The sequence below is a fragment of the Lissotriton helveticus genome, chromosome 12 (genome assembly GCF_964261635.1).
Source record: "Lissotriton helveticus chromosome 12, aLisHel1.1, whole genome shotgun sequence".
Taxonomy (NCBI): Eukaryota; Metazoa; Chordata; class Amphibia; order Caudata; family Salamandridae; genus Lissotriton; species Lissotriton helveticus.
The window spans coordinates 832,906,998-832,934,913 of record NC_136073.1 but is presented as its reverse complement, the minus strand read 5'-3'; the positions used below and the strand labels follow the sequence as shown (position 1 = coordinate 832,934,913).

At 42.1% G+C, this 27,916-nt stretch overlaps 1 protein-coding gene across 2 annotated transcripts in view; it reads right to left on the bottom strand.

Annotated features, from left to right (window-relative positions):
• Window positions 1-11,693: 11,693 nt before the first annotated feature.
• Window positions 11,694-27,916, bottom strand: part of NRTN (neurturin) — a 187,661-nt gene continuing 171,438 nt past the window's right edge. For both annotated transcript variants that reach the window (XM_078669132.1, XM_078669133.1), the window contains exons 2-3: window positions 26,493-26,751; window positions 11,694-13,701 (exon numbers count right to left, since the gene is read on the bottom strand). In XM_078669132.1, the coding sequence (XP_078525258.1) occupies window positions 13,253-13,701; window positions 26,493-26,724 (681 nt within the window). In that variant the 5' untranslated portion in view covers window positions 26,725-26,751 and the 3' untranslated portion in view covers window positions 11,694-13,252. The remainder of the gene's footprint in view (window positions 13,702-26,492; window positions 26,752-27,916) is intronic.

The window sequence follows — 27,916 nt, the reverse complement described above, 5'->3', positions numbered from 1 at the left end:
TCCTCCCAGCACAGCTAATATTTATCCTGGGTATGTGGGCTATCAATCAATCTTCTACGCAGTCCCCCCTGTAGCAATACTTCAAATACTTCCTTCTCCTCAGTGATTGGTCCTTTCCGTAAAACTTCTTCCAAGCAGCGCTTCACACAAGATGGGTCGGGACAAATAGGTTGTATTCCCTACCTGGCAGGAGAACTGGCTGTCAAGAACACCAATCTGGAACTCAGAAATCCTCATTCCCACACTGCTGAGTGGAAACTGGACACCAGTCTGTGAATAATCACTGGAACACTGACTTTGGGTTTCTGTTCTGTATTTATCCTTGGTTGGCAGACCCTGGTGTGAATTCTGGGCACTCGCCCTGTTTTGCTTTACATCTCGATTTCAAGATCTTGGAGGGTTTGACTCAGGCCCCCCGAAACATAGTCCTTTCAGCTCTACAATACCAGAAATTGTTTGGTGTGGTTGTGTGTACCCTGCTAGCACTCTGTAATTAAAAGGCACAAAGAAAAGAAAGGCATTATCCCTTTCTACCACAAATACCTGCCTGCTGGAAGGAGCAATTGAAGCATTTTCACTAGGCAGGGGCATCACAGCCCAAACCTCCAGGGAACTGAGGACTGACCCACTTCAAAAGCCAGATTGTGGACTGCTCCCAGGAATCCCTAAATCCAGAAAATATTCTAAGCAGGGTCAAATCTATTCTTTATTTTGTTATACACCCAAACATAGGCAAACCCTTCCCATCTAGTGAAGTACACCACACATATACCACGCTGTTATGTTATGTTATATTGATTTGTATAGCACACTAATCTCCTAAGAGAGGATCCAGGTGCTTGTGAAGGTGTGTGGTCCCCAATGTGTTTATATGAAGAGTCAGGTCTTCAGCTGCTTGAGGAACTATAGAGGTGAGGAGGAGGCTCTGATGTGTTGAGGGAGGTCGGTCCATGACTCGAATGTTCATACTACCATCTACCTTGAGTAAATCTTCACTCTCCATCCATGTCTCACACTGATGAAGTGAAGAACCCAGTTTTTGGGACTGGCCGTCTGTTTACCATCATAGGCCATTAGATATCTCTGTTGTGAAAACAATAGTGAAAAAGTGCCTATCACTTCCATCGTTACCACGTGCTGTCATCTGTGCCAGTTCAAATTAAGTCAGTGAGGCTACAGTAGTCACTTTCAAAAAGGGGATGCACCTTGTGTGCCATCCCTTGCCATGGCCCAGGCTCTGATAGCATTGAGGATGTTGAGGCCAATCTCTCCTCTTCCCCCTATGGATGTGCAAACCCCCTGCGATTATCTCTAGGTCTATTATGATAACCAGAATGAAAGGAGAAAAAAAAAGGGGGTAAGGAGTAGAAGAAGAGAGACAGAAACACTCCTGCAAGTTGTTGGAAAACCCAGAATGGACGTTTACGGCACAAGAGTCTTTGACCAAGGTTCAAGGGACGTACACATTGACAGCACAAATCAGGGAAGGAAAACACACAAAAGGGATATGAATGGAGTGTTCATAGGCTTCATCCGGTGTCAATCAATCAATCAATCATTTGTAAAGCGCACTACATACCTGCGGGGGTCTCAAGGTGCTGGGGTGGGGGGGTGCTACTGATCGAACAGCCAGGTCTTGAGTATCCTCCTGAAGGTCAGCAGGTCTTGGGTCTGTCGTAGGCTCAGTGGGAGGGTGTTCCAGGTCTTGGCTGCGAGGTGGGAGAAGGATCTCCCACCGGTGGTGTCGCTCAAAGGAATACTGTATATGGCTACCAAATGTACTGGGAGACCTGTTTACCAATGCAGCCCAGAGGAAGTGAGCCTGAGAGTATGGAGACAAAACTAACAAACATAAAATATTGATAGGTCCCATGAACAATAATTGCTAAAACACCGAAGGAAATGAGGAGGAAAAAAACAACAAAGGTGAGGGAATGATTAGACAGAGTGCATACTAAAGAATAAGCAAAGTAGTCCTAACAGCCGCGGTTACCAGACAGCGTGCTTTTTCACGTGGTAGTCTTTCTACCATTTCTCCCTCTACTGACCTGGAAGTGCTATTTCTAGAACTGGGCCTATTGCTACTGGTGCTGTGCGACTAATTTGCCTGACTTTGGAAGCTGTACTCCTACGATGTTTTATCCATTGGCCTGTTCTCCACCTTCTCCAAGGCTGACTCTTCTGGAACTTTTCCGGACTGTGTCTAGTGACATGACACTCCTGACTTTAGAGCCATGTGTTAGGGTCTCAAATCATTACAGGGAGGCCCTCTGTGAGCATGTCTGATTGGTGTGCTCACAGAGGTGCAACCCTTGGAGAGATATACTATGACTTTCCTATCTGTTTAATACAGAGCACTGCATTCCAGTCCATCCCTTATTGGACCACTTCTCCCCAGGACAGGGCACAACCATATTCAAATCACTCCTGGGCTAAAAAAGGGAATAGTTCAACCAGACTGCCAGGCATCATCCACTACGAATTAGAACACAATCAACCCGAGACTGGTTGCGGGCTTGTTGAAGGGGTGAAGGCTTGCAAAAATCTCAGGCACTGGTAATCACTCAAGCCTGTATTCCATTCCTTCCTTGGTTTTCCCACTATGTTACACCTGACAGGGAACAAACCATTATGCAAATTGCTTTGGGTCCTCCTCCAATTGGAATAGTCTAGTTCAAGCCCATATGGCCACTTCTGCTTGGCTCACTGGTTAGAGGAGGCAGACCTGGAAGCAGAGGTCAGCCCGGGACCAGGGTTCAATTCCCGGCTCGGCGGGGTCTTGAGTCCTAAAAAATGTCCCTGGACTCGACAATTCTCGCTCCGGTGCTTACTCGATTCACGGGTTCACACTCTGCGACTCTGGGCAATAGCTTGCTTAATCTCCACAACGGCCCCTCGCGGTGGGATGCCTGGCTTTCACCTTGCGGATACCCTGCTGGGGTTATCTCACAGGGGAATACCAGGACGGGTTCCCTAAGCAAGTGCTTAGAAACCGCTTGGTGATTTGCGCTATATAAATTCCTGTACATTTACATTTACATTACTTTAGGTCTCGTCAGTGGGGTGGAGCACGGATCCTATCGCACAGCGAGTAGTGACCCACATGTTGGCATGTCCGTCTCACTCATGGCATCACATTTAAAAATAGCTAAAGATGATTGGTGAAATACCTGGAAAAACATCAGCCCTTTGAACCACTCAGATTGTACTTTAGACCGTCGTTTCTTGTTAACTACGCCACTCTTGATTGGATCAACTATATGTAAATCAGTCTTAGCCCGGCTCCAAAAGGAGCAGTCCAGCCCAACCAACCAGAACATCTTCCCTCTGAATGAAAAACAAGCAGCCTGCATCCTTTTCAGCCTGGTTGGGCCTCTTCAGTGAGGGGCACTGTAGATCCTAAGGTGCAGCAAACATGGACACAATTCTGAGCATACCTGTCACACTTAGGGCATCACATCAAAATAACAAACGTTGATGGGTAAAATGTTTACTATAGTCTAAACCACTGGAAATTGCTCTGGCTGCATTGCAATCCATCATTCTTTTGTCCACTGTGCTACTCCATGGTACAAGCAAACATATGCAAATCAGTGTTGGAGTACATGTGAGAAGCTCACATTGTTATGCAGGACTTCAATCTCTTGTACCTGCAATCCATCACTGACTACTCAAAATTATTCTAGGTTCCTTGAAGATGCTACTCAGACCGCTACAGATCTTTTCCTGGCCAATGGCATACCAGCTGATTTGCAAATGGCCTCAGATTTTAGTGTTCATGGAAGTTATGGATGTTGTTTGAGTTTCCTTGTTTTAATTTGTCATTTTTTCCCCACAAAGTGTGAACAAAGAGGTACTTTCTAATGTGTTCTTAGGAGAAAATCTATAAATTGTTTTAGCTTGAGTCTAAGCAGGCTACTCAACATGGTGGTAGCTGGGCCTCGGTGTCACTCATATGGTGGTAGCTGGGCCTTGGTGTCACTCATGTGGTGGTAGCTGGGCCTCGGTGTCACTCATATGGGGGTAGCTGGGCTTCTGTGTCACTCATATGGTGGTAGCTGGGCTTCTGTGTCCCTCATATGGTGGCAGCTGGGCCTCTGTGTCACTCATATGGTGGTAGCTAGGCCTCTGTGTCACTCATATGGTGGCAAAGGGGCTCTGTGTCACTCATATGGTGGTAGTTTGGCCTCCGTATCACTCATATGGTGTTACCTAGGCATCTGTGTCACTCACATGCTGGTAGCTAGGCCTCCATGTCACTATTAATCAGTTTTCTAAATGATCAGAAACATGGCCGCAGTACTATTTACATTTGCAAAGGTTCAGTGTTTACACAGTGCCCTGTTTGGGAGCTCTTAAGACTTTCAATCCTAGCAGAAAGAACTGACACACAGGGAAACAAAGAGGCTCGCCCAGGAGCGCACAATTTGTTCAAATCAAAAAGCTGTGATTATCTCACAAACCATCTGGTTTCTGTGGGCTGCTTCTGCTTTCTACCCAACATTTATGGAGATAAATCAAACCACAAAAAGAAAATACATTTCCAGGAAGGATGGAGTTCAACAACTGATACTTTAGGAATGAATTCGGTAAAAGGGGGGAAACATTGAAGGGTGGCAGGGTGCTGTTGCACCCCTCAATTGTGTATGGGTGCACATGTTGCAGACATACATGCCCTAAGGGCATGTATGTCTGCAACATGGCACTGTTGGAAAAGCAAACAAAAACGCTTTTTCAAAGGCTTTCATTATTTACCACCAACTTGTAGTTGGTGGTAAATAACGAATCCTTAACTGAGGAATGCACTAACTTGAGTGCTCCCTACATCCTGGATTCGGTAATTTACCGAATCGGTATGTTGAGAATTCGGTTTTTTACCGAATCCTTAAATTACCGATTCTGTAAAATACCGAATCCTACAAAAATGCCATCTACATCTACAAAGCCCAATTCGGTAATTTCGGCCATTTACCGACCGGTATTGGGCGACCTACATCTGGCCCTAAATTACTTAGAAAAAAAGAGGATCAATTGGTTACTGGAGGAACATTGATCAGACTCTTATAAATGGGGAAAACGGTACACCTAGCAGTGGCCAACATTTTACGCTGAAATGTTTAATTTGCGAAATCCTCCCTTGGAGGAGGCATTCGCCAGTTTAGCTAATGCAACGGCTTTTTCATAATTCTGCTCTTCTTGGTGAAATTTTACAATCTTCACAGAATATCACCTCATACAAACACAAATAAACCTGCGTGAACCCGTGCAAACTGTCAATATTTTGCAGAAGTGAAGTAATGTTGCAGAAGCGAAGAAAAGTGTCTAAGTTGTAATTTTTTAATTCTGAATTTAATTGAAAATGCTGAGGACTACCCAAGGTAGCAGTAATCAGGAGTTGATAAATTTAGGATCCAAATGGGGGGGGACATGTCGGCCTGGTTCACAAGGGTACACATACACTTTCTAGTAAATTCACTACTGTTTTGGTATTCACAAACTCAGAGTGTAATTTTACTTCTGCTAATTCACCAAAACCAATCTATCCCTTTGTAACTATACACTTAAGGCATGAAATCTCAATGAACAATTACTTAACGCAATTTCCACCACTACTTCCTAAGAAGCATAACACTTTTTTTCTTACTAATCTACTTACTAAAAAACTCTAATCCGGGGTTTTTAAGTAGCATGCTACTTGCCAAAAAGCGTTTCAATGCCTCGTCAGGGGTTACTAGCAATTTTACGACTGTGGATACCACAGTCATGGCAGAGACTTACTAGTAGTAAAATTACACTTGTAGTTTGTGAATACCAAAACAGTAGTAAACTTAATACAAAGTGTAAGCTTACCTTTGTGAATCATGCCCAATGTGTATAAGAACGCTCTAGGGCATCGTATTTACAAATCGGAAATTGTGGTGGAGATGAACCAGGACATTCCAAGAGAATCATAGGTCACTGAATGGCATGGGTAACAAAGTAACCAGTAACAGACAGAGGTGCTCTTTCAAGTAGGTGCTTCCACACTGTGCAGCTTCTAAAGCTTAAATTAAATTAAAAAAGTTTTAAAGTTGCAAGACAGTCGACTTCCCAAATTTGCACGCTGCCAGAGAGAAGGTTGCAAAGTATTGATAGGGGTCCTGCTTAAGTTACCTATTGGCTTCGACCGTGCATTAGCCACGTCGGCTTTACATTAAACGCTTTGGTCATGGAGTCCAAGCCATAGCTTTGGAGTATATTGGATTTCGCTTTGGTCATGCTGATCCTCACAGGCCTGCCTTCTTGCTCAGGGTGGGGCGAGCTTACGAAGCAGTAAAATAGAAAAAAAGAACATAAACTACCATAAGAAGGAAGAAACATTAAAAATCAATGCTACATCTCTTACTATGTGGGTAAAAAATCTAGATTCTTTTATATTTTTAGTGCTACATATTTTTCTACTTGAGAAACTACTGAATGTAAATCTTATTCATTAAAATACTAGACAAAAGTCAAATATTTACTTCCGCAGATTTACTTCTGCATTTCGAGTGAATGTAAAAGTTTTTGGGAATGCAGAAAGAATTCCATGAGCATTTGGGAAGTCTATGCGTATTGTAGATATGAAAAATACTCAAAGGTGCAACTATTTTACCATTCTGAAGTTGTTCTAAAAAATGCCTTTCTGTACAAACCCACCAGATATTGAGGTGTCCTGCTCACTGGGGGTAGGTGGTCCCTAAGTGGGGAATTAGGGATACAGGTAGAACAAGTTATAAACTTTCAAAGTCATAAAGACATCCACATCATCAGTCTTTGAAGCAATAAACATGAAACCAACAAAATGGCTGCCACATGCGGTACATCTAATTGCAGGGGGGCACTGCAGTCAATCAGGCTAATGCATAGTTGTGTAAATCGACACATTAGCCCTTGAAAGCAAAACCCACACAGGAAAAGCAATAGCACATTCTCAGAAGAAATGCGTAAAACATTCCAGGAGTGGGTTTTAATCTCTGATCACATAAATGAAGGATAATTAGAGCAAGATGCCCTGCAAAGAAAATCCTGTGTCCAGAAGCAAAATATGTGGTACAGATTAGGAACAAGCTACCTTCAAAGCAGACCGACGAATAGCAGGAGACCGGTGAAGTCAAGGTCAGCTAGAAGTTCCTGTCTGGTGGCTCAGTCCCTCTTTATGAGTGGTGGAATTTCACCTGGAGCGATAACCCGGAAACGGAAGTGACTCTCTGAGCCCAAGATTATTAGATCCGCGAACTTGAGACCTGTGAATGTTGGGCTCAGAAACAATGGACATTTTAGGTGGTGCGCCTGCTGGACTGTGGGCAGCACCGCTCCGGCCTTCACCTGACCCCGGCAGCAGCACCTGGGAAGCAGAAGGTGCTTCATTCTCACAGGCACAAGACCTCCCTGAACTGCCTTCCCATTCACCCTCCATTGACCCTTCTGCTGACACTTCCTGCCTGCTCATAGGAGGTGGTAAATATCAGTGGTTTTATCACCAGAATTCTGGAAATCAACCCGTTCGCTGCTGCCGTTGGCCGTTGGACGTCGCGCGAGCTACCTCCCTGGTGCTGCGCACGTCCAACGCCCGACGCGGCCACACCCGTTTCTTCGAACGTTCAGCACTGGCGCTGAACGTTCGAAGCAGCAAACGGGTTAAACGGTAAAGGACCCAGGGCCATATTTATGGCCAAGTCATGCAGTCCAGTGCAGCAAGTCAAGCCCAAAGTGAGCAGATTTAAGTCAATACGGTGCATTCCCGCCTTTTCCCCTGTGCTGGCCCCTTTTGGCTGCGTAGTGTGAACGCAGACCCCTTGCACCGGTGCAAGGGTACCTGCGTTGTAAACAAGATTGTTTTGTGCAAGAAGGGGCACCTTCCTGCACAAAAACAATCCCCGAGGCTAAAGAGAAAAAAAATTGGGAGAAATAAACATAGTTCTTCTCGTTACTACTCACTGGAGGGGCGTAGGTTTTTGACGCATTCCCAATTCTACCACTTCTGGTAAATCTAGGAATGTGTCAAAATCCACGGATGTTGTGTGGGAACACCCATGCATCACCCATGGAAACGCCTCGCTGGCACAGAGTAATGCAACATAATGACTTGCCCTGCATTGCATTACTTGAGATTTATGAAGCCACACAGGGCGACGCAAGGTGGCCTCGCGCGGCTTCATAAATCTAATTTTCATGATACATTGCTCCTTCACCACGTTGTGTGGTGCAAGTGCAACGCGAAGGGGCTCATAAATATGCCCCTCAGTCTCCCTCCTGGTCTGCGTTGTTATTCCCCATTCCTGGCATAAACTCATAATCGGCTGATTTTGTTGTGGTAACACTGTTTGCAACCAGAGTTACCAGCACTCTGGAATCCCAACACAAAAACCAGCCGAGCTTGTAAGAGGGGCTCAATTTTCTAACGCGCGCACTCCATTGAACCATGTTTAAACGCATGGTCACAGGTTCGAATTCCAGCTGGTCCTCTCAGCCTTTCATTCTTCTACGGTCAATGAAAAGAATCCCAATGAGTTGGGTAGTAATAGACATCTATTCTTGTGAAGAGCAGGACTAAATGTGTTTTAAAGCTCTATATTGTCTTTTTTTCTTTTCATATAAGGCCAGACTACACTATACTGGCATCGAGATATCCCGGTGTGCGGACATATGTATACATACCATAAGTCATGGGAACTAGTGCTGGAGACGGAAAATATGTACTCTGGGGCAGTGCTTTAACAGTTTAACCGCAGCGCAAATTCCACCGTGGTGCGGCGGTTTGATTAGGTTGGCGGGGTCGCGTCGGCCAACGGACGTACGCAGCACTACGGAGGTAGTACTCGCGATGGCCGATGGGCGCAGCGAAAGAGTTAAATGCAAATAAAGAAGTGTAGGTACTCACTATTTAGAGTACCTGTTTGCTCCCAAGTGCCAGTACTTCCCCATTAAACGTATGGCAGGAGTGCCGAGACGTGCACGTGCAGTTACTCAGTACCAGACAGTACATTCAATTAAAAGCACTGCTCTGGGAACACCTACATTGGAGGGGGTGTAGGGACACAAAGAGTGTGGAGTCAGGAAGGCCAAGGGCGGAGCCTACGGCCTTCAGTACATATGCATTCCATCTTCAAGTACGGATGATAAAATTAATTGAAATGGAGAAATACAGTAGCAAAACCAGGGGAGAGGATGTGGTCTCGTGGCTAGACTGCCTACTTTGGAGCTGGGAAACCAAGGTTCGAGCCTTGGTGTTGACTTCACATCCTGTGATTCTGGGCAAATCACCTAATCTCCCTGTGCCTACCAAAAAAAATAGAAAATGAATGTGTCCTTGTGTAATGTAACTGGTGCTCATGTAAAGCGCTCCAATACCTCCCGGGCGAGTTTGTGCTATATAAATCAGTAAAAATACAAAAAAAAGCTGTGGGGAGGAGAGGTTATGCAAAGTTATATGTAAATTCCGTCACGGTTGCTCAGGTGCTTAAAGCACTTACTGCAGAGAATTTCTGCTGCTCATGAAATGCTCGGTGCGTTTTATTTCTTAGGATTTCCAAGTAGAATGCAGCAAAAGCATTAAAAAACAGTCCTTCCCTGGCTAAACACTCTCAAATCTCCTCGCTTTCCTCCACATCTGGTTTCTTTTATGAGAGTCGAGGATAAAGATGTCGGTAAGTGAACCGTGGCTACTTCTGTGGCTGCAGAGGGAGACCAAACCGCTGTGAGCTTTATCAGCCCCGGCAGTTCCTGTGCAGCCACCCTCATCCAAGAGCAAGGTCTGGAGCCAGCATCACCCCTGACCCCGGCCACGGGTCAGCCCTGTAAGCTGCTGGGCCGGGCTAGTGTTTCTCCTCTAATGCGTGAGCCGTGACCTTGAACGTCAGGGGTCACGTCTCCTGCCTTCCGGCTAGTTCATGCCTGCAGACGTCAGCAAGACAGTAGCCCCTTTTTTATTTCCATGAGTGGCAGCACTAATTTGTTTTTTCTCATGTTCATGGCCTCTTGTTTTTAAAGTCAATCAAATGATTGGCAGTAAAGATTATAGTGCCTCTTTTGACAAGTTAAGCAGTTGGATGAAATGGGAGCCGGACTTAAGATGCTTAATCTTTAGGGGGGTCAGTACCTATGGATAACGTGAGGCAGGAATGTCCCCCTGAGCCGAGGCTCGAGTCAGGGTACCACGCGGGTGGAAGGCGTCCCCCCACTTATTTTACCGGGAGTTTGATAACTATAAACTGCAACTGAGTGTAAGCCACCTTTCGTGACGTCACTTGTGACGTCAGCGTCCCCCCCACTTCTTCTTTTAGGACTTGTGCCCTGCCCATGACGTAGTGTCATTTGTGGGAGGTCTGCAAAACACTCCTCATCAGGAAAGTGCCCACCATTCAGTTCGGTCTGGCTGCAGTCAGCTTTAGCTATGTTGTAAACTCTTAAAAAAAAAAAACTATAATAGGCAGTATAGTCAAAGCAAGTGGGCTATAAGTTAGCCCCCTTCACCTATTACCTTTATTGTGTTTTTCATGGCATGCCACAGCTTGGAATGACTGTCCACCGCAGCCATTGCATTTCAAGGATAGTTACCTTGTCCCAAGTGTTTGATTAGGTTTTGATGATGGAGAATGAAGTAGTTCTTTTGTTATACTGCAGATGTGACATGCAGCTCAGCTTCAAACTCAGTGTGTGTTATTCGATGTATTTACTTTGTTGATCCAATGACATTTACTTCCTGATTTAATGCGTCTGTTGTGTAGGAAGTGTTTGTTGTTTGGATACCTTAGCCTTTCATAAATGAACAGTTAGGGTCTGAAGTGATAACATGTTGTTGGACTTACAACTTCTTTTGTTCGCATGCAGACACAGAGGTTTCCTTAATGGTGCCACAAAAGTACTGAAGGTTTATCAATTAGGATTTTGTTTTGTATTTCTTCAAAATTTACTGCTTACAATGGAAACATCTTTTGACTCTATGTGTAACTCTTCTTTGAGGGTACAAATGAACTCTGGCGATTCAGCCTTAAACGAAAACAGCTTCTTATAAAAGGCAAAAAACTATTTAATTGATACTTAAAATCAAAATGTACAAATTATATAAACACAGTTTTTGTAAATTAGGGTGATAAAGACACAAACATTGTAATGGTAAGACTAGGTTATTGAAACGATTAGATTAAGGTTTAGTGATATGTAAGAGTCACGGTGAGCGTTAGTGTTTCAGTAAGAACAAGATTTAGATAATTTTAGGGAAGGTTAGGATTTAATATTGACATTAAGATTTTTATAAGGAACAAATAGCCTGATTTTGAATTTGGCAGACAGGATTCTCAGAGAAAAATCCCGTCCTCCATATTACAAATGTATTATATCCCATGGCACTAAAATGCAGCAGACTGAATATTCTTTACGTTATGACGGAGTTTCAGATACCCCAAACTCTAAATCCGGTCCAACGTTTGGGTGTTATATGAATTTTATTAGGGTTAAGATTCATGCTAGAATCGGATGTTAAAATAGGGTTGCAGTTTAGAACATCTTTAGATTTGAATGTATTTCTGAAAATATTTTAGAATAATTTGGAAAAAATAAATAAAATCTAATACAATTTTTCAATGAAAATGAGTTCAACCAAATAGAAATCTGATAGTTCCTTTGAAATTAATTTCAAACAAAAATGTTTCCCAGAAATTGCATTAATCTGAAATGTATTGCGATAAAATGACATAAACCCATAATAGGCATCAAGCTGGTATCTGAAAGCCACTGCTACTTTAAAATTACTAAAAGTGACACATCAATGTTTACTTAAACAGTATCTTTCTTCTAGCAGTAAGTTCCATGGAACAGTGTCCATAACTCACAGGTGGAAGTATATTTTGTGATATCACGGACATTTTTTTATCTCCCCTTTTAACTATCCGACAGACGATTTTCAGAGTCGCATATCATTCATTCATTCTCTGAAGCACATTAATCATGCTGCCTTGAGTTAATTTTGATTTACTTATCACATTAAATATTTCAATGTGTACCAAATTTCACTCATTACTTTAATTACTTTTAGTTTCATAACGATTGATTAAACCACACAAGATCCATTATAACAATCACATAATAAATAATAAAAAGGAAACACTTGCTGGCCCTTGTTATATAGTCTGATGGTCAGGAATAATTTCATAACCACAGTTTCCAATTCTGGGCCTCTTTAGGTGCTCATTGTGAGCTTTCATGGCAGCATTTGTTCAATCGATTTAGTTTTGGAGAGCAATCATGCTAGAGAACAGAAACATACGGGGACCTATTACAGTAGGAATTATTGGAGCCTTTTCTAAAAACGAAACGAATGCCAGGGAAGTCATGATATCATATATATTTGCAAATCTCCACCAATATTTATACATATACATATATTTATACATATATATATATAATCCTGTACATTTACAAATAATGCCTATATACTTATTCAATAAAATAATGGTATCATATGGTCTTTAGATAAAACTGAGTATTTCTTGCATTTCCACATCTAGGCGGAATAAAAGTGTATTTCTACATGCAGTTGGAAGTCAAAGCAAATGCCTTAGATCTCATTATGTCTGAACCACTTCAAACCCCGTGCATTATATCTTGACTGTGGCTTTTGCCATGGAAATGGGCTTGGACCTTATGCAATTGCTAATAATCATAGTCTTATCTGCCATGGACATTTCACTGGAGTTAGAAACATGGGCACCATTTTAAATAAAATTGTTGGAAATGAGGGACCACAAAGAAACTATTTTTAAAGATTATTTGGTCCAAATATTTTTGCGATATTGTAGTTTAGGGACCTGGTAGTTGAAAGTTTCACAGATGAATTTAATGTTTCTTCCGTCTATGACTTCACATGAGATTCTGTTGCCCACCTTTTTCAGCTCTCCGACGCGTGTTAGTGGGAGATATGTGGAGGCCTAGGCCAAAGTCCTGAAATACTCCTCAATATCCTGTCGTGTACATGCCATAAACACATGCAACCAAACACATGTTCTGTGGTTGCCCCTTATGTCCAACTACAAAACTGAGGTAGACTTGATACTGTAGCCATTCTTTACTGGGCATCAAGACACATACAACATGTCCACTTTCTGTGTCCATGAGCAGCCCAGTCATGGCATTAGTTCTGGCGACTGGCCCTTATGCTTAGCAGCTCATCCTTCCCAACCATTGCTTTGGCTTTTCAATCCATTGTTGCCATATTCAAGAGTGACTTTTCTCCTTATACACACCCACACTCTTTGGCTGATACCTCTTTGACGGTGTAGTATCTGTTGTGAACATCCAAGAACGAAACGTCATCATCATACGCAAGCGGCCTGCAGCAGGGCCTGGCCCTAACTTTATCCTTCTTAATTTTCTTTTTGCTCCTCATGTTTTTAAGAGACAGATCATAGTTCCTGAGTGCAGCGTCACAAGTTCCTGCACAGTATCGAAACAGGACGGTCTCGTCCGATTCATAACCCAGTCCTAGTTCGCTGACGCTAACCTCAAGTTCCTTCAGGGTGCAAGGTTTGTGCCGCGCCCGAGCTCGTTTCATCCTGTTCACGCCTTTCGGGAAAGATGGCAGCTCCTCCTCTCCAGAGTTCATTGCCTCTCTGTAGCGCTCCACAAGTGTAGATACAAGTTCTCGGATTTCTCCCTCGGTGTAACTTTCAAACATGGCACTATCTGCAATACAAGGAAAGTGAATGATTACTTAGTCTAGTAGTGTCCATATTGTTTTAAAGCTTGCATGACAACACCAAATACAAAGCATTATTTTTGTTTTTTCCTCAACATAAGGTAACTTGTTCTTTCACCAGGTAAGTAACATGTATGTTCAACATGAATCATTTTCCTACTGCCACCCACTAATATTTATTCTCTGGTTAGGTAGTTCACTTTCAGCTAATACTTTGCCACCTCACAATGTTTACACTCAGTTGTATCCAGCAGTTTTGAAGTGGCTGAAAAATAATATGAGTAACTGACTTCTTGATCACAAAACAACAGGAAGTAATAATAATATGTGAATATTATGAAGGTTAAATAATAGTATGAGCTGAATTAAACTATATACATTTCCGAAAGGAAAAAATCATCCTCTGGAGTAAAAAATAAATTTGTGTGAAATTCTTAAAAGTAAATGTTTCTGGGGTACATTTAAGCATCCAACAATACCTCAAAGTGGTGCACTTGGGAGATTTATTTTTGTCTTCTGGGAAGATGTTTTCATATGCGGAAAAGCCACATTGTCTACACCACCACTCATTTTGTTTGCGTTTCTGTCGGTCACAACTCTGATGCACATGTTCTCCTAATCTTGACAGAAGCAAGTGTCTGACCTTTGCCATAATGAAAATGTGTCCTGGCAAAGCAGATTTAGGTGGTTAGGATGTAGGTATTTTTGGAGAAAATGTTGCAGCTCTCCTTGTTAATTTTTAATGTAGTCATAACTATATTTTGTGCTCTTCATGAGGATGCTGTTACAGTGCATTTTAATATTTTACTATTGTAAGTAATAAATACATTACAAACAATACATTTCAAAAATGTATTTTGTGGAAATCAAACGTATACGGGTTCATTAGCCGTCTTAGTGACATGCAGTTGTCATATTCTCATACACTGAGGTCAATGTATTCCAACATCACTGAGCACAATGTTCTAAAGAACTGGTCAGTAGCAATAAAAATGCATTTTTTTCTGTGTTCTTTTTTAAATAGTCAGAATGCACCTATTTTCCTTCATCTGGTTTTCTATGAATATAAAATCAATTGATTAAAGACAGAGTCAAGAAAGTAAAAATTCTGAAAGACTAATGGATCATTTAGGCACTGATGTAAAAATGAGGCATTTACAGCGCTACCACAATTGGCTAAGCGACTCAGTTAAGGTTCCAAGTGGGTACAGGGATTATTAGTCAAATTGAAGTCTCGGAGTCCTTGACTTTGTTGTAACTGGTTGACATGCTTTACAGGGAATCTTATACTGACAGCACAAATGGTGGACTGTCATCACATAATTTCAGTTTTCTGTAAAATGCCTCTTTTTATTTATTTTTACCACTTTTATTGTGCAAGCCTATTGTAGGTAGGATTCTTGAATACAACACAGGATAAGTTCTAATCAGTTTGCCCGTCAGAAGAGAAGGGATTTTAATAAATGTTTACATCATTACTAAAATCAAAATTTGTTTTGAACAAGTTTCCTAATTTAAGTAACATGCTGAACATCATATCTTTCCAAAGTAATTTTCTGCTTCAATTTTATAAAGCAAAATCACAGTACTGCCTTTATAGCGCGTATAACCTTTGAAAATATTTCTACATTAGAACATCCACATGTATGTTCAAAGATGCAACTTAGTCAGAATTATAGTAAGTATGTAAAGCGATCAGAAAGTTCTCCAGTAGTCCACATTAATCCTACGGACCATCTCAATAGCCACTGGCCAAGAAAAATGCCATTCCCATGTCTGTGAATATCTTTAAATTTACATTATGGCTGAACAAGATTCTTAACAGACTTATTTCTGTTATTTTATATTTCACTCATGGGTGCTATTTTGTGCCCCTTTTTTGTAATATTTTATTGCACTGTTCAATGCATTTCTTAAATAGCTCTTAATGTAGAAAATGCATTCTGTTCTGTTTGAACCAATTCCAGTAACTGTTTGAAATAGAGGTAAGTTATCTGTTGCTATGTCCCCTAACAAACCTTTGCACCTCCACGTTAGACACAATGGCAATACATTATATTAAGTGTGCTTTTTCCAGTCTTCATGTACTGTAATAGATAAATATTGGTTTCAATCTTTGTTGCACGCTTTGAGAAAAAAAAGTGGTGTGCACATTCTATGACTCTACATATCTTGTAGCAGGTTGCTCAACCATATATTGAGCATATAATATTTTTGTTGGTTTTGTGGGGATCCATAATCAGATATTTGTGTGAATATACATTAATGTATAATATAACTTAAGTAAGGTAGACACCATCCAAATCTTTACATAGAATTTTTTCCCAATTGAACTTTGGCTTTATTAATTTTCCCCACTTATTCGAGGCATGAATTTGGCCAGAAATAAAAGTATAAACATTGTTGGGACTTTGATAAGGTTTTAGTAAATATTTCACCAGATTGTTTATATGTTACAGCTTTGAATAGGAAACTCAATTTTGGTAATATATCATTTTTTAACTGGTGAACACTCCTAAGATAGTTGTTAGTCTCAGTATAAATTCATAATATTTTACATGTTAGTCATGAACAAGACTCTGCATTTTGGTAATATATTAACTTTTAATGGTTAACACTCCCAAGAAGGTTGTTAGTCTCAATATCAATTACAAATATACTGATCTGCACCATTATCGATTCCACAAAATTGACTATACTATGTTGCCAAGGTAAGTATAGAAATAAGTGCAGATTTACTATTGTAACTCTATATCTACTCACTTTGATGATAAAGTCAAAGTTAATATTGCGAAGTTGGTTTTGTTGCAGGTTGATGTTAAACCATGACTGTTGTGAGTCCACATCAGTCAGTCAGTCAGGCCAGTAACCACTCCTGTCCTCAACTCTTTTCTATGTGAGTGTTTAGTGTTCTTTTTTGTTTGAGTCTACTTTTTATTACCATTATTTTAGACATTTTCTTTTTTTAATTTTAAATAAGTCAGCCTTGTTCAGAAAATATAATCCATTGAAAATCATATAAATTCTATTGTATATTATGCATTCAATATACGAATCTCACAAAGAAATACGCAGAGAAAAAGAAATTAAAGAAAGAAAAGACATACAAGCAGCAAGTGGGAAAAGAAGAATATGACAGAAGAAAAAGGCCCTTTATATTACAGAATTTAGTAAACCTCAATCTATACCCCCAATTGAACTGTGCCCAGAGTCTTTCGAACCACCTGAGTGATCGGGCACCCCTTTTTCTAGCTAACGCAAGTTCGAGATTGTGAATTTGCTGTATCAATGCCAACTATTTTGATTACGGTGGGGGGATGGTCAAGAACGAAGATCTATCTAAGCAAAGCCTGATGGATTGGATACTATGAGTATAGATAAAAGCCTCCTCAGCCCAATATCAAACTCCATTTTATATCCTAACACAACTTCCTTGGGGTTAGTTGTAGCTCATATACTAAATCGTCTGAGATTATCCATCCCACTTTTTCCCCAAAAATTGCCTTAAAACAGGACAAGCATGCAACATATGCAGAATATCTGCGGATTGTAACCTGCACTTGGGGCATCTAGTTTTGTCAAGATTCAAGTTTGTAATCAACCTCGTAAATATTTCAGGTGTTTAATATAGCACGCAAACCGTTTTATGCTGCTGCAGTTTGAGCTTCACTGAGTGCACAGAACCCTCAACTGTTTCTAATGCCCTATAGTTTTGAGATGGTAATGCCTCCTGAGAAATTACTCTACTCCATTTAGATGCTAAATGCAGACTATCATCCTCTCTGTGCGCACAAAATCCATGATATACAGTGCTGATCAATGATTTCTGTTTTGCCTTCTATATATGAAACAGGATATTAGAAGTCTTTAATTCAGTTATTGCCTTGACATCAGTACAAAAATATTCCCTCAGTTGCAGATATCTAAAAAAGCGATGTCGACGAAGATCATACTCGTTTTGTAAATCAGTAAACGTACGTAACCCATCTAACTCAAACAACTGCCCCACCCCCAATAAACCAAGTCTATAGCAAACTGCTGAGGCTAAATCATGAAACACCCTAGGAAATGCTAGATTATCAAAGAGCGGCGTATTCCCATGTATTGGCTTTATAGAGTATTTGCCACAAATCTCTTACCAAATGCTGACGTATATTTAACTGTCTTAAACCTGACTCGCTTGTAGGAATTAGGGTCCATAATTCTTGGCAACCAATGCCAGATAATAGTAGAATGCAAGTAAATCTGATTCTATTTGAGTCTACTTCCATAACAAAAAGATGCTAACTTTCTGCAATCCCATATGCATGCTACATGGTCAAGCATGTTTTAAAGTATTGTATGGCCCATCTGCATCGCTAAATACCAGATGCCCCATCCAACACATTTTTCATATTTCTTACTTATCGCTGTGCCACCTTTAGATTCCCTGGGGTGGCCTAGAGCAGAGCTTCTGCCACTGTTACTCAGCAAGCAGGCTGCTCCTGAGCAGGTACAGATGAAACCGTATAAAGGAAGCATGCTTACAGCAACCACACATGAGTGTCTCTTGAACAACTCACAATGTGCTTATCAATTTCTTCCAATTCCCACCACCGTATGGAGATGGAGCAGATACCTAATTCATGGAGATAGCCGTACAGAGCCAAGCCATTGGCCGGGCTTGGCCCTAGGAGCCACGGCACACGCCCATCCATTGGAAGAGACATGAGCCAGATAACACAACATTTTTGACTGGTCCTTAGTAGTAATGTGTGACAAGAATGTTTGTGCATATTTGTTGTAAGGCATTATGTTGTGCTCATGATGTATTCTTTTGAATTTGTTCTGCATTTTTGCTCTGTATTAATGCAATCTCATATTGTTGTGTTGTGTTGTACTGTGTCTAACTTTTTTGTTGTGCTGTGTTGTTATTAGGTTTGTTTTGTTGCATTGCATATGTTATTGTGTTGTTTTTTGTTCTTCACTTAAGATATATAAAAAAATGCTGCTATATTTCCAGCCAAAAGTCGCAGATGCTTTTAAAGTTTCCATGACGAGCAACCATTTACCACTGTCAAGTGTGGTAAAAAAACACTGCTCCAGCTCTTTAACTATTTAAGACACCAGTACCCCAAAACTGTGGCAGAGATTGGCTCTTAATTTAGCCCCCCGGTGCTCATTTCATCTGATGCATCCTCATATGTTTTAGACATATTTTCACTTTTCGATACAAAAATTAAACTGATGTATAAATAGTAAAACACACAATTTAAATTGTATCCCTCCTCATACTGTTATGTCACCTGTCAATCGATTATTATTCATTACACTGCTTGTTTTTTTTTCTTAAACTGAGTGTGTAACACAGGGGAGAGAGATGTGTCCTGACTCATTTTTGGCTCCTTTAATTGGGCTGCAGAGCAAAGCCGAAGCAAGACCTCTACCATAACCCGATTTGTGCCAGCCTTGGCTTGCCGACATATCCCACTGCATTAAAAGCCAATGCCTTAGGTACACCAGATAGCAGGGGCATGGCTGAGGTACACGCAATACACATTATACGCCCATGTCTGGTGCCTATAGGGTGAACTGAATTTGCCAACTAAGTCCCGGTTGTTCACCCTCTATCGTAGCAAATTTCATTCAATTTGCCACATATCTTTGATTACAGAGAGCCGCCCGACTACAGATGGAGGCCACATTTGATGTGTTCTACTGCAGGATTAGTAAGCATTCTGTACCATAAAGAAATGTAATTAACATAGATTTTACCATATGCAAACTTTGCATTTGACCTCCATTATTCCCTCATTATCTGTGTCTCCAGCATTGCAGTCTTTCTTCTAACGTTTATGGAATGTCCTGACTTTTAGTTTTCAAGGTCTAGTCACATACCAGATTCTCATATGAAAGTACTCCCTGAGCCCTAGCATCTGACAACACTTTACACTGCATTCATGTCATTTATATGTTATCAGAAGAAAATAAACATTTCCTTTATAGTCTATGCACCACATGGCCACATGCGTCTCCTTATTGACAGGTTTCACCCTAGTACAATGGAATAGGAGAACGAGTGAATACAAACATTTTCAGTGAGGAGAGCTCACTTCTTAGCCTCAGTGATTCCAACCCCAAACTCACTATAATGAAATGGTAATCTCATGTAATGTAATGTAGTACCATGTTTTTAAGTTGACAATGTCAGCTTAATGCCGGCATCTACCTTAGATGTTCCAAAAGCACAGATAGGTTTCTTTCTCTTTTGTGCATATACGTTTGTCATTTAACTTTGATGTACTATAATTTAATTAGGAAGGTAGGAGTTCATTTATTAATAATTAAGATCAAAATTGTCATCATTAAAATGTAAATGTAATCTCATTTGATAAACGTTAATGTAAATTAATTAATGGCTAAGATAATTTATATATTTATTTTATTTATCATGATTTTCATTTTTAATTACTTGACGGCTAAGATTAGCATTGGGATTAAAGTCAAGGATTTTTTTTAAATTAGATTTCAAAGAACTAATGGTAAAGGTTAGTATTAGATTAAGGTTATGAATCATGGTTAATAAACCTTAGGTAAAGGGTTAAGGTTAGTTAATTGATAACTATTTAATATAAATCCATTTAATTTGACTTAAGGGATGGTTTTTAAGTTTAGCATAAGGATTTGGTTAAGGCTTGTAATTATATTACATTATTTGCTTACATTAACATTATGTTATGGGGTTTAATAATTAAATAAATTATGAATTAGTTTAAAATTGTTACTTTAATGTGAAATAACATATCTCGTTGTAGGTTCTCGATTATGTGTTGAAGTAGTGATAGAGCGCATAGATACACCAAGGTGGCGTAGCATTTGAGCTTTGAGGTGCTGGACATGAAGATAGAAACATACAACATATACAAAGCTACATGAGTGTCTGAGTCATCCCTCAGTGCTTATGGAAGGGTCTAGGAAACAAGATGAAATAAGAAACGTAGACGTTTCATGCTGTCCAGTGGTGATGCAAATGTTACAACACAACTGTATCTAAACAAATGGCACATCTTGGAGACCATAAAAACAAAAGTAAGAGCAGAAAGAGGTTGCATAGAAGGGATACTGCATGGAATGGAAATTAATTTCTAAAGTGCAAATCACTGGTGAAGGGAATTTTTGTCCAGGGCTGAGCCACTGGAATTATGGGATTTTGCAGCGTTTTCAGCATAATAATAGATTTGTCAAATTTTCCACATAATCCATCATCTGCGGCATAATCTGCCAATTTTAACAAAACAAATGTCTAGTTTACATTGATCAAAAAATGCAACAACAAGTGTTGCTGCGCAGTGAAGGGTCCTTCACAAAGTTTGACTGGTCATCTTTCTGTTGCTTATTTCTGTATTTGGGCGTTAGACTGTTTGTGCTGAAACCATTGCCCAGATAGTGTTATCATGAGTAAACATGACAAAATAATGAGATGACATCACAAAATGTGTAGCATTATGCCACATAATTTGCCTTTTCCTGCTGCATAATTTAGTAAACCCTGCTGCATAATGAGGTGCTCTCCTGCTTCATTATTCCAGTGGCCAATGTCTAGACAGAGATCATGACAACGGTACTCCGAACCAGAGGGGCACCACCAGAATAAAAAAGTCTTCAGGACCATGTTAAGGATTGTCACACACTGCCACCACCCACATTTTCTGAAATTCCAATTAACTGCAAACTATTTATGTTGGTTCAGCTTGTAGCATGTGGCCTTTGGATAGCTGGCTATCTATGTTCAGCCAAGAAAAATGAAATCCGGGTGGTTAAAACCCACAAGAGCAAGACACAGACACCATTGGACCCCAATAACCACTTCTAAAATGTAACCAATTTGAAGTGGACTTCCCCCAATGGGTGTTTGTGTGTTCCAACAACCACATGCTACATGGGGATACAGGAGAAACTATTTGCAACTGGTGAACTGGAATTTTGATAGAGTGGAGTGCAGGGGTGATAGAAAGAGAACAGTGATAAGTTTGGGGTGTGGTAACTAAACGTGTAGAGAGAAAGCAATTCTAATATTGGCCTTACTTTCCACTCCAAATAACCCTAGCTTCACTTAGCTCTAAAACCTCCAGAGTGGAACTGACCAGGGTGGCTTGAGCAGACTGGGCTGAATGACTGGGCAAGATTCCTTCACTCATGTTGCACACTTGAGTATAAGAGGTGTAGAAGTGCATTGGAGAGTTCTTAGGATCCATTTATTTGTGAGGCTAAGAGAAGGGCAGAAGGTAAAGATCACCAGGGAACTGTAGAAAACAGGATGATCTTTAGAGAGTCTAATAATGTGAGTGCACGTGACCATAAGTTGGGGAGCTCTCCTAGACTTGTAGAGGAACCAGCTTAAAACCTTTAATGCAGCAAGGAGGCCCAAAATAGGTCCACTAAGTTTAATAGTACATCCTCTGCCTTGCAGTGCCCAGTTACCAGAAAATTGATATCAGTGAGCAACCCAAAATACCCTTGAGGGCTTGGGTAAATATATGGAAAGGTAAGGAGTGCCTTCAAGGGAATTTATTTTCACAAATAACTTTTGGAAGTTATTCAAAGAAACTTATAAGGACAATTAGAGGACTATTGAATTGTCCTTATAAGTTTCTTTGAATTACTTCCAAAAGTTATTTGTGAAAATAAATTACCTTGAAGGCACTCCTTACCTTTCCATCCAATTATCAGAAATTTGTGTGTTCCTTCGAGGGCCTGAGGAATGAGGTGTCCATAATATTTCCTGTTTCATAAATCGACCAATGAACTCCGTGCCTGACAGGATTGAGTTGCAGTCTCTGGCTCTTCATTCCTGAGACAGTTTCCACAGGAATGCGTTGCATGTGTGCCAAAAGTGTGTGGGAAACACTTGTTTTTCTCTTTTCGGCTTCTACACCGCATTTGCAGGCCATGACAACCCAGTCGCTCGACATAATATTCCCTGACGTTGAATTCCCATGCTTGAAATCGAATGGCTTGCTAGCTCCACTTTATCAAAAACAAAGATACGGCAATTTGTGCAGGTTAAGAATTACAAAGGCCTCTGAATGTCAGGGGGATCTGAGGAAATGTTGTTCTTAGGACACTCCAAACCACAAAAAGAATTACAACGTCGTGTCATATTTATGGGGGAAATCAGTGGCGGAACATCCAATATCACTTCCTATGAAGCCAGTAGAAACATGCCTGAAAAAGCAAAACATAAAAAAGAACAAAACTTTAATACAATGTCTGTTACCACTAACTTGCTGGATGCACCACAACTCTGGACAATGGAACGCAACTGAAAATGGCTACAAAAGAGATGGCGCACTAGTAAAGATCTCACAGACCGAACCACCTTTAAGACAGCACTCAACAAATACCACCAATGCCTGAAAGATGCAAGAAGAGGTGCCCTAGCATACTGCATCGAAGTCACCTTCAACCACAGCAAGGAACTCTTCAGTATTGTCAGAGAATTCTCTTGCCCTTCAGCCACTAAGAACACCATCTCCCCTTCTCAGGAACTCTGCCACACCCTGGTGGACTACTTCCACCATCTACAGTAACTTTAACCCCAACCCACCAACCTCTACAGCCTCCTCAATCCAACTGACGCCACCCACAGCCACCCACTCATGGCATGGGAGCAGCTCTCAACTCAGAGCACCGCAGCCATCATGAATTCGATCCATTACTTATCACCCATGGACCCCTGCCCCCACCACGTCTTCAATCTTGGGAGCAAGGAAATCAGCTGCAAACTCTCTTCCATTTTAAACTCATTCATCTCCACAGCTGCCTTCCCTGAAGGATGGAAACACACAGAGGTCAGACCTCTCCTCGAGAGACCCGCCGCTGACCCCAGCAAACTCAAGAACCACCACCCCATCTCTCTGCTCCAGTACCCTGCCAAAGTCCTCAACCGCCAACTCACTGAACACTCTGAAAGAAACAACCTCCTGGACACCTTCAAATCCGACTACCACACCAACCACAGCGCTGAGATCCCCCTGATTGTTGTCACCGACGACATCAGAACCCTCCTCAACTTGGGAGAAACAGCGGCCCTGATCCTCCTCAACCTCTCAGCAGCTTTCAATACCATATCCCACTAAACACTCATCAAGAGACTCCACCACATCGGGATATAGGAAGATGTCCTCAAATGGATCACAGCCTTCCTCACAGGACGAACCCAGAAAATCCGCCTACCACCCTTCACCTCGGAACCCAAGAGCATTATTTGCGGCATCCCTCAAGGTTCACCCTCAGCCCCACATTGTTCAACATCTACATGATGCCCCTGGTCAAAAAACATTGCCTCAATATCATATCTTTTGCAGACGACACCCAACTCATCCTCTCACTCTTTGAAGACCCCTTCACCACTAGGACCAACATCCACAACTGCATGACGAGCATCGCCGACTGGATGAAGGCTAACTGCCTGAAGCTCAACACAGACAAGACAAAGTACTTATTTTTGGGAGCAACACCTCCCCGTGGAATGACACCTGGTGGCCCTCTGGACTTGGACCCACACCAACAGACCTGGACAGGAAACTCACCATGAAGGCCAGATCAACGCAGTCTCCTGTGCCTGCTTCCACTCACTCCACATGCTCCAAAAGATGGCTCCTCACCGATACCAGGAAAACCGTCACTCAAGCCTTAGTCACCATCCAGCTGGACTGCGACACTGCACTCTACTCATGGATCACCACCCAACTCCTGAAGAGACTCCAGATGATACAGAACTCAGCTGCCATGCTCATCTTCAACCTCCCCAGATGGATCCGCATCACCCCCCACCTCAGGATCCTCCACCGGCTCCCCGTCCAGAAAAGATGCAAATTCAAGATGCTGATACATGCCTACAAGCCCTTCCACAACCAAGCAACAGCTTACATCAACCATCAACTGAATTTTCACGAACCATCCAGACACATGTGCTTTGCCTCCCTCGCCAACGCACACGCCCTGAATCGCCCAAAGCCACAGTGGAGGACTCTCCTTCTCCCTCCTCACCGCCAAGTCCTGGAACGACCTTCCCTTCCACCTCCAAACAGCACCCTCACTCCTGGAAATCAGAAAGGAACGCAAGGCCTGGCTCTTTGACTGATCCCAACAAGAACCTAGCGCCTGGATACGCTCGCAGGTGATTAGCCACTCTCTACAAATCTGAACTGATTGATTGACTGAGTGATTGCATGCTAGGGATTGGGCTACAGTTCTGATCCAAACTACAAGGACAGCATGGAGAGGAATCAGACAGCAAAAGCAGGGAAGAGACGGGTGAAGACCGCAGATAACACAAACAGAGATATTCATGGCCTGGGCCTAAAAATACATGTCGTACAGGCCTTAGGACTCAGATGGGTTATCAAAGCATTGGGGCGATGCATGTGAAACAGCAAGGCAGAGCTTGTGGTACTTTAAGGCCAATGTAAACAAACACCTTATGACTTTCCAACATGAGACCACATAAGGGCGCCAGATTACTAGAAAAGGCATCAAAATAGACCTTGCAGCAAGGGAAGAGGAACATGTCCAAATGAGAAAATGTAATTGTGTTTGGAGCTAAGATAATAATGTCCCCTGATTTACAGATGTGGTACAATTAGATGTTTGTCGAAGGCACACTAAGAGCATTCTCACAGAGATGCATTAGGAAGGCTGTGTAAGCTGGAACACTTGGTTCTTGTTACAACAGAGCTCCATATCTGGTATACTAGGGATGGTGCACAAGTTATCACTGATGCATTTTTCTGAACCAGAATCCCGTGGCTACAAGAGCAAGTCCGTTAAAACAGCTATTAAGGATGGATATTTTAAGTCAGTGGAATAGCAGGCACCATGTCCAGTCATCATGTATTCACTCCCTTACCCTTCACTCCCATCTCACCATCTCATCTCATTTCATCTCCTCTCCGCTCCCCTTCCTCTCTTCACCCCTTCCCCTTCTCCTCTCCTCACCCCCCTCTCTCACCTTCCTCTCCTCTCCTCTCCTCCCCTCCGCTCCCTTCCTCTCCTCAACTCTCCTCTCCTCCCCTCCTCTCCCTTACCCTCCACTCCCATCTCATCTAATCGAATGTATGACGGTACGACACGTACTTTGACAACGCGTACCGTTACAACGCTACTTTTACAACGCAAGTCGTTACAACGACTTGCGTTGGGGGGCGCTGGATAGTAAATAGTTTTATTTACTATTCCAACTCCAGTCCCCGTGGATTCTAGGGAAGGAGCTGGATAGTAATTAAACTATTTACTATCCTGTAGCGCCCCCCAGCGCAAGTCGTTGTAACGACTTTTGTTGTAAAAGTAGTGTGGTAACAGTACCGCGTTGTTAAAGTTTCGTCGTAAAGGATGTTCCCCCATCTAATCTCATCTCCTCTCCTCTCTCTCCTCTCCTCTCCTCTCTTCCCCTCCCCTTTCCTCTCCTGCCCTCTCCTCCTCTCCCCTTCCCTCCCATCCCATCCCCTCTCCTCCACTCCACTCCCATCTCCTCTCCTCTCCTCCCCTTTCCTCTCCTCCCCTCTCCTCCTCTCCCCTCCCCTCCCCTCCCATCCCCTCTCCCCCCTCCTCTCCTCTCCTCTCCTCTCCTGCCCTGCCCTCCCTTCCCTTACCCTCTCATCTCCCCATCCGCTCCTATCTCCTCTCCCCTCCCTTCCATCCCCTCCCCCCCCTCTCCTCTCCCCTCCCCTTTCCCATCCTTCTCCCACCCTCCATCTGTATTGAAGAAGAATGATAAAAAAATGAGTTTGAACCTCACATTGAGAGATAAGAGGCTGTCGGCGCTCCAGTGCTCGCGGGTACCTCTGCCGGTCTCTGCTGAATGATGGCATTGATGGCGACGACGAGGATGACGATGGAGTTGAGGCAGAGTAGGAGTACGAGAAGGGGCCAAACTTCCAGCTTCCGATGAACATGTCTCTACAAACCAAAATGGACAAGATGGAGCTGAAGAGCATCGAGGCAATGGCCGCCCACTTCCATACCTTCATCTTAGAGCAAGTCCCAACATTGAAACTCTGGAAAACAGAGAAAACAAAGAGAATTCAGCCTGGGAATTGGATTTCTGATATTCTCCCCACTTGGACAACTTCCACTATGGCAAGAGAGATGCATGATGGTCCTTGAGCCATAAACTGAGACCGAATCTGAGTGTTATTACTTCCTCAGGGATAACAAAGCTATCCAAGTGCAATGGAAGCCATATTGTTCCACCAATGTGTCCACAAGACCCTTTATCATACACTAAATCCATGCTCTTCACTATGTAGCCAACTGGTGCCCTTCATTTTGTAACCATGCCATCCTGTTAAGCCTTTATTCGTACTGTACCTTTCATCCTCTACCCAACCTGTGGCCCTCAATCGTTCACCTTCATTGAATACCCAATCATTGCCCTTCAAAAGAAAACCCAAGTGGTGACCTTCTGGACTTAAGCTTTGTCCTTCGTCCTATAAACGACGAGCACACGTCACTCTATATCCGCAGAGAACATCTCATCATCTACCCAAAAGTTACACCTCATTTTTGATCATATTGGGCTCTTCCTTCTATGCCCAGGCTTTTCCCTTCATTTTATACCCAGCTATGGCCTTCATCCCATGCCCAAGCTGTGCCCTCCATTCTATATTATTCTATATTCTGCACACGGCCTTCCTTACATGTTTGGAGCAGTGTCCATCATTCTGTATACATGCTGTCCCCGGTGTCTTCATTCTTTGTCCTATATGTCCCCTTCTTGTGTACCCAAGCTTTGCCCATCATTGTATACCAGTGGTGTGCCCTTGCTTCAATACACAAGCTGTGACCTTGTTTCTTGATCAGATGAGTAGTCGCATTCTATAGCCAACCTGTGCCCCTCGTTTAATACGATACATATGCCCATTATTCTATGTCTAGCCTCGTCTTTCATTCAATATCGGAGCGGTGCCTTGAATTTTATATGAACCCTTCATTCTGGACCCAGGCGGTACCCATCATTTTATATCCAAAGGGTACACTTCATCCTATACCCAACCTGTGCCCTTCATTCTGTACCCAAGGTCTGCCCTTCATTCTATACTCAGTTTTTTTTTTTTTTTTTTTTGTAAAATTTTTATTTTGATTTGCAAAAGAGAATAAACAGACAAACATCGGGCTGCGGAGGAACCGCACATTACTCCAGATCAGGCAAATCATTGTGCA